The sequence below is a fragment of the Capricornis sumatraensis genome, chromosome 4, assembly GCF_032405125.1.
Source record: "Capricornis sumatraensis isolate serow.1 chromosome 4, serow.2, whole genome shotgun sequence".
In the NCBI taxonomy this organism is placed as follows: Eukaryota; Metazoa; Chordata; class Mammalia; order Artiodactyla; family Bovidae; genus Capricornis; species Capricornis sumatraensis.
The window spans coordinates 31,141,674-31,155,182 of record NC_091072.1 but is presented as its reverse complement, the minus strand read 5'-3'; the positions used below and the strand labels follow the sequence as shown (position 1 = coordinate 31,155,182).

General features: G+C 41.8%; 1 protein-coding gene across 1 annotated transcript; it reads right to left on the bottom strand.

The window, feature by feature from the left end:
* Positions 1-130: 130 nt before the first annotated feature.
* Positions 131-793, bottom strand: LOC138079115 (putative claudin-24). Its single transcript, XM_068971954.1, has one exon. It carries the CDS (start codon positions 791-793, stop codon positions 131-133), a length of 663 nt encoding a protein of 220 aa, XP_068828055.1.
* Positions 794-13,509: the final 12,716 nt, after the last annotated feature.

The window sequence follows — 13,509 nt, the reverse complement described above, 5'->3', positions numbered from 1 at the left end:
AGAAAAGTTATTGTCTGATGAGACAATGTGAGCAGCACAGAATTAGTTACATAACGAAGACCCCTTTTTCCTGCAGACACTCCATCCCAGTTGATGAAGGAAGATATGCCTCTCTCTTCTCCTCAGTGCCTTATACTGAAGGGTTGGCAGTTCCATTTTCCAGGTATGCACACTGAGTTTGCGTTTCTGCCACTGCGTAGTGGCCGGAAGCCAGGGGAGCCTGGGTCCCGCAGGCAGCCCAGTTCAGCAGACACCCTCCTAGCAGGAGAGAAAATCCAGCAAACCAGCCGATAAAGAGGGCCTCTCCAAACTCCCACCTGGGCACAATCTCGGGGATGCGCTCGTCCCAGAACTCCTGCACTGTCACGTGGGCCACCCAAGAGACGGGAACGAGGGCTGTGACGCCCGCTGTCCAGAACAGAATTCCTCCCAGGATCAACAGCCGCTTCTTGACGTCCCGCTGTGTCTCTCCAATCCTCAAGCAGTCCAGGCCAAAGCCCGACACCAGCAGGCCCAGGAGCCCCAGCCCATTCGAGAGGAACATTAAAACCCTGGAGATCCTGAGCTCAGCAGGCAAACCCAGGAAAGACTCGAAGTCCTTGCACTGCATCCCCACTTCCTCCTGGACGACACAGGCTTGCCAGAGCCCCATGGTCCAGTTTTCCATTTCATTTAAGTCCAGGTTGAGGTTTTTCCAATGTGGCAAGTAAGTCGTAATAATGGATAAAACCCATCCCAGCAATGAGAGCAAAATCCCCACAAATTGCATTGCTACTCTCAAAACTAAAGCCATTGCAACAGATCTTAGGACCCTTGCAACCCCTATAGGAGCTGCCGTCTCGAGGTGGGCAGTAGCATGACAATCTCGGTTCAACGCTGCTCAGGGAATATAAGCTTTGATCGTTAACTCTTTGTGCACTCTGAAATGCGTTTTTGTTCTTCTCAAATATAGTATTTCATGTAAAGGACGAAGGGCTCTGTTAAAACTAAGAGTTACGCTTTCCGATAAGGATTTGATCTGTTACCTTCCAATTTGCTTGGTAAAATTCTATCCCCTATGCTTGATGATTATAAGTCTAAGGATGAACAAAGAGGGCTCTATGACCCCTCACCCTAAAATACAACAGAAATCTTTGTGCTTCAATATGGATTAATTAGATTTTAAGTGGTGATAAAAGGCCAGCTCTTTCTACAACAGGACCTCATTGTAATAGCTGAATCTGAGATTTCAGAGATGCAAAACAAGACCTTGTAAAGAAAGGTAGACTGTTTGTCTATAATCTTTACTCTTCTCAGGCTTCCTTAACCTACATGAGAACCTGGCCCACGTTCTTGAGTGTCCCAGGGACTTGGCCGGGACTTGGCAGAGAACGTTTCCCTCAGATTCCTTTGAAAGGTAGAGGTGGGTTCACTGGATTAATTAAAATGAAAGACACCAAGGCCATGCCCAGAGGTACCAGCTGAGGAAGGGGGCATCTCTGGATTTCATTCTGAGATTTTCTCCATCCTTGTTAAGGACCTGAGATAGAACTTGATTTCTTAGTATCCAACAGGTGGTTATTTTTTTGTCCAGAATCAAGCTGTCTTCACTATCATTTAAGCCACAAAGGCAAAGCAGCACCAGGCAAGGAAACTCCCACCAATTCCAAGACAAAACAGCTTCCCTGGGGCTGAGCTTTGAGGCTTCATCTTGTCTGTGTGTGTGTGTATGTGTGTTTTCTCACTACGTTTTAATTTATTAACTGAAGAATAATTGCTTTACAGAATTTCATTGTTTTCTGTCAAACCTCAACATTAATCAGCCATAGGTACACATATATCCCCTCCCTTTTGAAACTCCCTCCCATCTCCCCCCCATCCCACCCCTCTAGGTTGATACAGAGCCCCTGTTTGAGTTTCCTGAGCCATACAGCAAATTCCTGTTGGCTATCTATGTTACATATGGTAATGTAAGTTTCCATGTTACTCTTTCCATACATCTCACCCTTTCCTCCCCTCTCCCCATGTCCATAAGGCTATTCTCTCTGTTTCTCCATTGCTGCCCTGTAAATATATTCTTCAGTACCATTTTTCTAGATTCCATATGTATGTGTTAGAATACAGTATTTATCTTTCTCTTTCTGACTCACTTCACTCTGTATAATAGGTTCTAGATTCAACCACTTCATCAGAACTGACTCAAATATGTTATGGTTCAGTAATATTCCATTGTGTATATGTACCACAACTTCCTTATCCAGTCATCTGTCAGTGGACATCTAGGTTGCTTCCATGTTCTAGCTATTACAGATAGTGCTGCAATGAACAATGGGATACATGTATCTTTTTCAATTTTGGTTTCCTCAGGATATATGCCTAGGAGCAGGATTTCTGGGTCATATGGTGGCTTTCACATCATCATGATTATCTGGGTCGTGAAGATCTTTTTTGTACAGTTTTTCCGTGTATTCTTGCCACCTCTTCTTAATATCTTCTGCTTCTGTTAGGTCCAGACCATTTCTGTCCTTTATCGAGCCCATCTTTGCATGAAATGTTCCCTTGGTATCTCTAATTTTCTTGAAGAGATCTCTAGTCTTTCCCATTCTGTTGTTTTCCTCTATTTCTTTGCAATGATTGCTGAAGAAGGCTTTCTTGTCTCTACTTGCTATTCTTTGGAACTCTGCATTCAGATGCTTATATCTTTCCTTTTCTCCTTTGCTTTTTGCCTCTCTTCTTTTCACAGCTATTTGTAAGGGCTCCCCAGACAGCCATTTTGCTTTTTTGCTTTTCTTTTCCATGGGGATGGTCTTGATCCCTGTCTCCTGTACAATATCAATAACCTCATTCCATAGTTCATCAGGCACTCTGTATATCAGATCTAGGCCCTTAAATCTATTATTCACTTCCACTGTATAATCATAAGGGATTTGATTTAGGTCATACCAGAAAGGTCTAGCAGTTTTCCCTATTTTCTTCAATTTGAGTCTGAATCTGGTAATAAGGAGTTCATGATCTGAGCCACAGTCAGCTCCAGGTCTCATTTTTGTTGACTGTATAGAGCTTCTCCATCTTTGGCTACAAAGAATATAATCAATCTGATTTTGTGTTGACCATCTGGTGATGTCCATGTGTAGAGTCTTCTCTTGTGTTGTTGGAAGAGGGTGTTTGCTATGACCAGTGCATTTTCTTGGCAAAACTCTATTAATCTTTGCCCTGCTTCATTCCACATTCCAAGGCCAAATTTGCCTGCTACTCCAGGTGTTTCTTGACTTCCTACTTTTGCATTCCAGTCCCCTATAATGAAAAGGACACCTTTTTTGGGTGTTAGTTCTAAAAGGTCTTGTAGGTCTTCATAAAACCGTTCAACTTCAGTTTCTTCAGCGTTACTGGTTGGGGCATAGACTTGGATTACCATGATATTGAATGGTTTGTCTTGGAGACGAACAGAGATCATTCTGTCGTTTTTGAGACTGCATCCAAGTACTGCATTTCGGACTCTTTTGTTGACCATGATGGCTGCTCCATTTCTTCTGAGGGATTCCTGCCTTCAGTAGTAGATATAATGGTCATCTGAGTTAAATTCACCCATTCCAGTCCATTTTAGTTCACTGATTCCTAGAATGTTGACGTTCACCCTTGTCATGATGGTGTGATCACTAATCTAGAGCCAGACATCTTGGAATGTGAAGTCAAGTGGGCCTTGGAAAGCATCACTACAAACAAAGCTAGTGGAGGTGATGGAATTCCAGTTGAGCTGTTTCAAATCCTGAAAGATGATGCTGTGAAAGTGCTCTACTCGATATGCCAGCAAATTTGGAAAACTCAGCAGTGGCCACAGGACTGGAAAAGGTCCGTTTTCCTTCCAATCCCAAAGAAAGGCAATGCCAAAGGATGCTCAAACTACCGCACAATTGCACTCATCTCACATGCTAGTACACTAATGCTCAAAATTCTCCAAACCAGGCTTCAGCAATACGTGAACCATGAACTCCCCGATGTTCAAGCTGGTTTTAGAAAAGGCAGAGGAACCAGAGATCAAATTGCCAACATCTGCTGGATCATCGAAAAGCAAGAGAGTTCCAGAAAAACATCTATTTCTGCTTTATTGACTATGCCAAAGCCTTTCACTGTGTGGATCACAATAAACTGTGGAAAATTCTGAAAGAGATGGGAATCCCAGACCACCTGACCTGCCCCTTGAGAAACCTGTATGCAGGTCAGGAAGCAACAGTTAGAACTGGACATGGAACAACAGACTGGTTCCAAACAGGAAAAGGAGTATATCAAGGCTGTATATTGTCACCCTGCTTATTTAACTTTTATGCAGAGTACATCATGAGAAACGCTGGGCTGGAAGAAGCACAAGCTGGAATCAAGATTGCCGGGAGAAATATCAATAACCTCAGATATGCAGATGACACCACCCTTATGGCAGAAAGTGAAGAGGAACTCAAAAGCCTCTTGATGAAAGTGAAAGAGGAGAGTGAAAAAGTTGGCTTAAAGCTCAACATTCAGAAAACGAAGATCATGGCACCTGGTCTCATCACTTCATGGGAAATAGATGGGGAAACAGTGGAAACACTGTCAGACTTTATTTTGGGGGTCTCCAAAATCACTGCAGATGGTGACTGCAGCCATGAAATTAAAAGACGGTTACTCCTTGGAAGGAAAGTTATGACCAACTTAGATAGCATATTCAAAAGCAGAGACATTACTTTGTCGACTAAGGTCCGTCTAGTCAAGGCTATGGTTTTTCCTGTGGTCATGTATGGATGTGAGTGTTGGACTGTGAAGAAGGCTGAGCGCCAAAGAATTGATGCTTTTGAACTGTGGTGTTGGAGAAGACTCTTGAGAGTCCCTTGGACTGCAAGGAGATCCAACCAGTCCATTCTGAAGGAGATCAGCCCTGGGATTTCTTTGGAAGGAATGATGCTAAAGCTGAAAGTCCAGTACTTTGGCCACCTCATGAGAAGAGTTGACTCATTGGAAAAGACTCTGATGCTGGGAGGGATTGGGGGCAGGAGGAGAAGGGGACGACCGAGGATGAGATGGTTGGATGGCATCACGGACTCAATGGACGTGAGTCTGAGTGAACTACAGGAGTTGGTGATGGACAGGGAGGCCTGGCGTGCTGCGATTCATGAGGTCGCAAAAAGTCGGACACGACTGAGCGACTTAACTGACTGACTGAACTGATGGTGGCTTTCTTCCTAGTTTTTAAAGGAATCTCCATACAGTCTTCCATTGTGGCTGTATCAGTTTACATTCCCACCAACAGTTCAAGAGCATTCTCTTTTCCCCACACCTTCTCCAGCATTTATTGTTTGTACACTTTTTGATGATGGCCATTATGACTGCTGTGAGGTGATATCTCATTGTAGTTTTAATTTGCATTTCTCTAATAATGAGCGATGTTGAGCATCTTTTCATGTGTTTGTTAGCCATCTGTATGTCTTCTTTTGAGAAATGTCTGTTTAAGTCTTTTTCTCATTTTTTGATTGGGTTGTTTTTCTGGTATTGAGTTGCATGAGCTACTTGTATATTTTGGAAATTAATCCTTTGTCTATTTTTTCATTTGCTATTATTTTCTCCCAATCTGAGGGTTGTTTTTTCACCTTACTTATAGTTTCCTTTGCTGTGCAAAAGCTTTTAAGTTTAATCAGGTCACACTTTTTATTTCCGTTACTCTAGGAGGGGCGTCATAGAGGATCTAGCTTTGATTTATGTCATGAGTGTTCTGCCTATGTTTTCCTCTAAGAGTTTTATAGTTTCTTGTCTTACATTTAGGACTTATATTTAATCCATTTTGAGTTTATCTTTGTGTATGATGTTAGGAAGTGTTCTAATTTCATTCTTTCACATGTAGCTGTCCAGTTTTCCCAGCACTATTTATTGAAGAGGCTGTCTTTGCCCCATTTTATATTCTTGCCTCCTTTGTCAAAAATAAGGCACCCATAAGTGCATGAGTTTATTTCTGGGCTTTCTATCTTGTTCCATTGGTCTATATTTCTATTTTTGTGCCAGTACCATACTGTCTTGATGGCTGTAGCTTTGTAGAATAATCTGAAGTCAGAAAGGTTGATTCCTCCAGCTCCATTCTTCTTTCTCAAGACTGTTTTGGCTATTTGGGGTCTTTTGTGTTTCCATATGAATTGTGAAATTTTTTGTTCTAGTTCTATGAAAAATGTCATTGATGATTTGATAGGGATTGCATTGAATCTATAGATTGCATTTGGTAGTTTAGTCATTTTCACAATATTGATACTTCCTACCCAGAAACATGGAATACCTCCCATCTGTTTGTGTCCTCTTTGATTTCTTTCATTAGTGTCATAATTTTCTGTATACAGTTCTTTTTGTCTCCTTAGGTAAGTTTATTCCTAGATATTTAATTCTTTTTGTTGCAATGGTGAATAGGATTGATTCCTTAATTTCTCTCTCTGATTTTTCCTTGTTAATATATAGAAATGTAAGTGATTTCTGTGTTTTGATTTTCTATCCTGCAACTTTGCTAAATTCACTGATTAGCTCTAGCAATTTTCTGATACTATATTTAGGGTTTTCTATGTACAATATCAAGTCATCTGCAAACAGTGAGAGCTTTACTTCTTTTCTGAGCTGGATTCCTTTTATCTCTTTTTCTTTTCTGATTGCTGTAGCTAGGACTTCCAGAACTATGTTGAATAATGGTGAGGAAAGTGGACACCCTTGTCTTGTTCCTGATCTTAGGGGGAACACTTATAATTTTTCACCATTGAGAATAATGTTTGCTGTAGGCTTATCATATATGGCCTTTACTATGTTGAGGTAGGTTCCTTCTATGCCCATTTTTTGAAGAGTTTTAATCATAAATGGGTGCTGAATTTTGTCAAAGGCTGTTTCTGCATCTATTGAGATTATCACATGGTTTTTATCTTTCAATTTGTTAATATAGTGCATCACATTGATTTGCATGTATTAAGGAATCCTTGCATCCCTGGAATAAACCCACCTTGATCATGGTGTATGAGCTTTTTGATGTGTTGCTGAATTCTGTTTGCTAAAATTTTGTTGAGGATTTTTGCATCTATGTTCATCAGTGATATTTGCCTGTAGTTTTCTTTTTTTGTGTTGTCTTTGTCTGGTTTTGGTATCAGGGTGGTGGTGGCTTCGTAGAATGAGTTTGCAAGTGTTCCTCCTCCTGCAATTTTTTGAAAGAGTTTTGAAAGGACAGGCATTAGCTCTTCTCTAAGTGTTTGATAGAATTCTCCTGTGAAGCCATCTGGTCCTGGGCTTTTGTTTTTTGGGAGATTTTTTTATCACAGCTTCAATTTCAGTGCTTGTAATTGGGTTGTTTATAATTTCCATTTCTTCCTGGTTCAGTCTTTGAAAATTGAACTTTTCTAAGAAACTGTCCACTTCTTCCAGGTTATCTATTTTATTGCTATATACTTGTTCATAATAGTCTCTTAAAGTCCTTTGTATTTCTGCAGTGTCTGTGTTGTAACCTCTCCTTTTTCGTTGTTAATTTTGTTGATTTGATTCTTTTCTCTTTTTCTTGATGAGTCTGGCTGAAGGTTTGTCAATTTTGTTTATCTTCTCAAAGAACCAACTTTTATTTTATTAATCTTTAATATGGTTTCTTTCATTTCTTTTTCATTTATTTCTGCTCTGATCTTTATGATTTCTTTTCTTCTACTAATTTGGGGAGGAGGGGGGGTGTTCTTCTTTTTCCAGTTGTTTTAGATGTAGAGTTAGGTTGTCTATTCAACGTTTTATTTTCCTTGAGGTAGGACTGTATGGCCATAAACTTCCCTCTTAGAACTGCTTTTGCTGCATCCCATAGGTTTTGAGTTGTATTTTCATTGTCATTGGTTCCTAGAAAATTTTTTATTTCCCTTTTTATTTCTTCAGTAACCTGTTCAATATTTAGAAATGTATTGTTTAATCTCCATGTGTTTGTGTTTTTTGCAGTATTTTTCTTGTAATTGATATCTAGTCTCATAGTGTTGTGGTCAGAGAAGATGCTTGATACAATTTCAATTTTCTTAAATTTACTGAGGTTTTTTTTGTGACCCAAGATGTGGTCTATCCTGGAGAATGTTCCATGTGCACTTGAGAAGAAGGTATATTCTTCTGTATTTGGATGGACTGTCCTGAAGATATCAAGGAGATCCATCTCATCTAATGTATCATTTAAGACTTGTGTTTCCTTATTAATTTTCTGTTTTGATGATCTGTCCATTGGGGTGAGTGGGGTGTTAAAATCCCCTACTATTATTGTGTTACTGTCCACTTCTCCTTTTATGTCTGTTAGTGTTTGTCTTATGTATTGAGGTGCTTCTATGTAGGTTGCATATATATTTGCAATTGTTATGTCTTCCTCTTGGATTGACCCCTTGATCATTATGTAGTGTCCTTCCTTATCTCTTATAATCTTCTTTATTTTAAGGTCTATTTTGTCTGATATGAGAATTGATATTCCAACTTTCTTTTGCTTCCCATTTGTATGGAATATATTTTCCCATCCTCTCACTTTCAGTCTAAATATGTCTTTAGGTCTGAAGTGGATTTCTTGTTGACAGCATATATATGGGTCTTGTTTTTGTATCCATTCAACCAATCTGTGTCTTTTGGTTGGAGCATTTAATCCATTTACATTTAAAGTAATTATTGATATATATGTTTCCTATTGCCATTTTCTTAACTGGGGTTGATTTTGTAGACCTTTTTCTTCTCTTGTATTTCTTGACTATACAAGTCCTGTTAACATTTGTTATAAAGCTAGTTTGGTGGTACTGAATTCTCTTAACTTTTGCTTGTCTGAAAAGCTTTTTATTTTTCCATCAATTTTGAATCAGATCCTTGCCAAGTACAATAATCTTGGTTGTAGATATTTCCCTTTTGGTACTTTAAATATATCCTGCCATTTCTTTCTGGCCTTCAGAGTTTTTGCGAAATATCAGCTCTTAAACGTATGGGGTTTCCCTTGTATGTTACTTTTCCCATGCTGCTTTTAATATTTTTTCTTTGTGTTTAGTCTTTGCCATCTCTGGGGTCACACAGAGTCGGACACGACTGAAGTGACTTAGCAGCAGCAGCAGCAGCAGCATTTGTTAGTTTGATTAGTATGTGTCTCGGCGAGTTTCTGCTTGGGTTTATCCTGTATGGGACTCTTTGCGGCTCTTGAATTTGATTGGTTATTTCCTTTTCCTAGTTGGGGAAATTTTCAACTATAATCTCTTCAAAAAATTTCTCATACCTTTTCTTTTTCTCTTCTTCTGGGACCCTTGTAATTCAAATGTTGGTTCATTTGATGTTGTCCCAGAGGTCTCTGAGACTATCCTCAGTTGTTTCCATTCTTTTTACTTTATTCTGCTCTTCAGAAGTTATTTCCACCATTTTATCTTCCAGCTTACTGATTCATTCTGCTTCAGATATTCCACTATTGATTCCTTCTAGAGTATATTTAATTTCAGTAATTATGTTGTTTGTCTCTGTATGTTTATTCAGTTCTTCTAGGTATTTGTTAGTTGATTCTTGCATTTTCTCCATTCTGTTTTTAAGGTTTTTGATCATCTTTACTATCATTATTCTGAATTCTTTTTTAAGTAGTTTACCTATTTCCTCTTCATTTATTTGGACTTCATGTTTCTAGTTTGTTCTTTCATTTGTGTAGTATTTCTCTGCCTTTTCTTTGTTTCTTTTTTTTTAAAACTTATTGTGTTTGAGGTCTCCTTTTCCAGGCTTTGGGGGCTTCCCTGGTGGCTCAGATGGTAACGTGTCTGCCTGCAATGCGGGAGACCCGGGTTCAATTCCTGGGTCAGGAAGATCCCCTGGAGAAGGAAATGGCAATCCACTCCAGCACTCTTGCCTGCAAAATCACATGGACGGAGGAGCCTGATGGGCTACAGTCCATGGAGTCGCAAAGAGTCGGACACGACTGAGCGACTTCACTTTCACTTTTCCAGGCTTCACGGTTGAATTCTTTCTTTGGTCCAGTGGTTTGTGAAAGCTTCATATAGGGTGAGATTTGTGCTAAGTTTTTTTTTTCTTTGTTTGTTTGTTTTTCCTCTGATGGGAAAGGCTTAGTGAGGTGGTAATCCTGTCTGCTGATGACTGGGTTTATATTTTTGTTTTGCTTTTTGTTTACGTGAAGCGTCCTGCACAGGGTGCTACTGGTGTTTGGGTGATGCCAGGTCTTATAGTCAAGTGGTTTCCTTTGTGTGAATTCTCACTATTTGATACTCCCTAGGGTTAGTTCGCTGGTAGTCTAGGGTCTTGGAATCAGTGCTCTCACTCCAAAGGCTCAGGGCTTGCTCTCACAGCTCCTTAGCCAGTTTCCAGAGGTTTTCAGCATGTTTCCAGCCAGTTTCCAGAGGTTTCAGGCAGCTGCTCCAGAAAGTCAGCTCTGCTCCCCTCTTTCTGGCCGAGTCCACAGTGTATGAACTCTGCTGGTCAGCACACACTGTGCACCATAAAGCAGGGGAAAGCAGCAGCCGCCGCGATCACAGGCTTTGTCTGTGTTTTTGACTGAAGCCATACCTGAGCTTGTGCTTCTGCAGAACAGTATCCTCAATGTGGGGCCTCAGGGGCCCAGGACGAGAGACCACACCCAATGTCTCCAGAGCTGGTCCTCCTGGCAGGGCCCCTGGGCTCCTGTACCCATAGTCAGAGGGGCAGGACCAGATAGGCACACCCAGAACAGAAAAGACCTGCAGGTTCCTAAAGTGGAGCCACTACTACCCTGAAGATTCTCATCCATGAACCAGACCACCACTCATCATCAGATTTCTAGTCCACAATGCAGGGAGTTCCTTCATGTTGTCGCTCAGTGATCATAAAGACAGCACCTGGATCCTGAAGCACCTAAGTAAGCACAAGAGTCAGGTTAGAAGACATTCCTTCGTCAACATTTTCCATCATCAGACATTAATTAAACAGGATGAATTCTTTCTCAACTTTTACAAATATTCAGGATCCCCTAGGATCGATTGCTGTCCTCAGTATACTGAAATAAGTTGTTTCAGTTTGCACAAAGGCACAAGGATCCAGAAAGGGCTAACAACCTGCCATGGGGGGCTGGCGGGGAGGGGGGGGGGCTCATCCCAGGGAATAAGATACTGGCAACTTAGAGTTTCCTCCTAGGAGGAGGTCAAGTTGGTCCAGCTCTCCAGAGCATCACTGTTACAGAGCATGCGTGCGTGCATGAGTGCTCCGTGGTATCTGACTGTGTGACCCCATAGACTGCAGCCCGCCAGTCTCCTCTGTCCATGGGATTCTCCAGGCAAGAACACTGGAGTGGGTTGCCATTTCCTTCTCCAAGGGATCCTCCCAACCCTTGGATTGAACCCAATGAAGGCAGATTCTTTACCACTCACCACCTAGTGATGGTTCTTAATATTGCACTGACACTTTAAAAATGGAATGGTATAGGCTGCTCTGCATTTCCAATGTGTTAAAAAGGTGATTCTCACCTGTCAGGGCTATGGGGAGGAAATTTCTCCATGGTGGGAAATAACCTCCAACTCTTTTGTTCTTGCAACATGCAAAAAAAAATTTTTTTTGTGCACCTCTTACTGACGAGGCAGTAAGTGATGGAGACACTGCCAAGACCTGCAGGGATGCAGGCCCCACCCCTACCTGGGATGGCAGGGTCCAGGGGCTGGTGGGGGGGTGGTGGTTGTTGAGGGGGTGGGCTCACGTTCAAGTGGGAAAAGCTGTCAGCAAATGAGTAAATACCATCATTCAAAGCAATAAAAACAAAAAAGCGGGGGTGCGAGTGTTCCAGGCCGAGGAAACCCCAGGGCAGCAGCCTGAAACCGGAAGCATGAAGCCGCCGCTCCCCTGACCTGGGGGCTCCTGTCTCCACCTCTCTGTCCACAGATTAGCAGCTCTGATCTGATGCTCCCATAAGGGAAGGTAGGAGTGAAATTCAGCCAGGAAACAAATATTACCAGCAGGTTGCTCAGCATGTGGAGGACAAGATGAAATGGTTGGCTGGGTTTAGGATCTTCTAGGACACACACCCACTGAATATGAAGACAGTAGAGTCAGAACTGCTTTGAGAGAGGAGGGCCCTGGGGGCAAGTACTCAGAGAAACCAAATGTCCCCACTTCTGCTCAGGGCAGGCTCGTCTTTTCTATGGACAAGTTCTCCAAGCAAAGGGGTGCCTCCTGCCAAACACAGGTTTGTTTTTTGTTTTAACTATTTATTTTGAATTGGAGCATAGCCAATTAACAATATTGTGATAGTTTCAGGTGGATAACCAAGGGACTCAGCCACAAAAGTACATGTATCCATATCCCACACACCCCCCAAATCCCCTCCCATCCAGGCTGCCACATAACACTGAACAGAGTTCACTGTTTTATTTTTAAGATTTTTTTTCTTTTTGATGTGGATCCTTTTTAAAGTCTTTAATTTGTTAAAATATTGTTTTTTGGTTTTTTATGTTGTGGTTTGGCCCCAAGGCCTGTGGGATCTTAGCTCTCTGATCAGGGATCAAACGCACACACCCTGCCATGGAAGGTGAAGCCCTAACCACTGGACCACCGGGGAAGTCCTCAAATAAAGGTTTCTGGGGTTGTTGTTTTTTTTAAAGGAAATCTATAGCTTTTTTTTCCTTCTTCTTAATATTCCTAGTTTGCTAAATAGTAATCCTCACAATCAACACTGTGAACTCACTGACTGGGACAAAGCACCCTGTACCTTTCCAGCCCCCAGAGCGCAGCGCCTTGTATCTACCGGGCGCTCAACAAGCACGTGTCTCAGAAACGCGTGAGCTGGCTTTTCCTTGTGCTCGTGTGCGTGTCTTCACTCAGTGGTGTCCGACTCCCTGTGACCCCATGGACTGTAGCCCACTAGGCTCCTCTGTCCATGGGATTCTCCAGGCAAGAACACTGGAGTGGGTTGCCATTTCCTCCTCCAGGGGATCTTCCTGACGCAGGGATCGAATCTGCATCTCCTGCCTTAGCAGGAGGACTCTTTACCACTGCAGCACCTGGGAACTGACAGTGAGTGTTGGTGCACAACGGCAGCCCTGCAAACGCTGATCTCAAGGCCTGTCCTCTCAACAGCACAACATGCTGGTACCTGAGCAGGATGAACAGGCTCAAAGCTGTGAACTCAGTCAACCGCCTGTAGTGAGATAGTAAATGCTGTCAAAGCATCAGGAGCTGACCTACAAGACTGTCCTGTTCTTGAAAGATGTCAAGATGGGCCTAGGCTAGGTTTGGGGAAAAGGAAGGAAGGCTGAACCAAAGTTTTCAACAGATGCTAGAAATGGATGCTTGTTCATTTTCACATGAATGTTTAAAAATTCAGAGCCCTTATCAATTTATACAATTGCCAGGCAGTATATTGAGTGGCTCTTGAAACTTTCATCGAAAATGTTTGGTAAGAAGAAAAGACCCCATCCTTGTCCATTGGAGTTAAAACAAAAAACCTGGTTCAGTCCCTGGTAAGAGAACTAAGATTCCACATGTAGCGCAACCGAAAAGGATAGAAAAACAAAAACCAAGTGGCAAAAAAAAAAAGAAAACAAAATG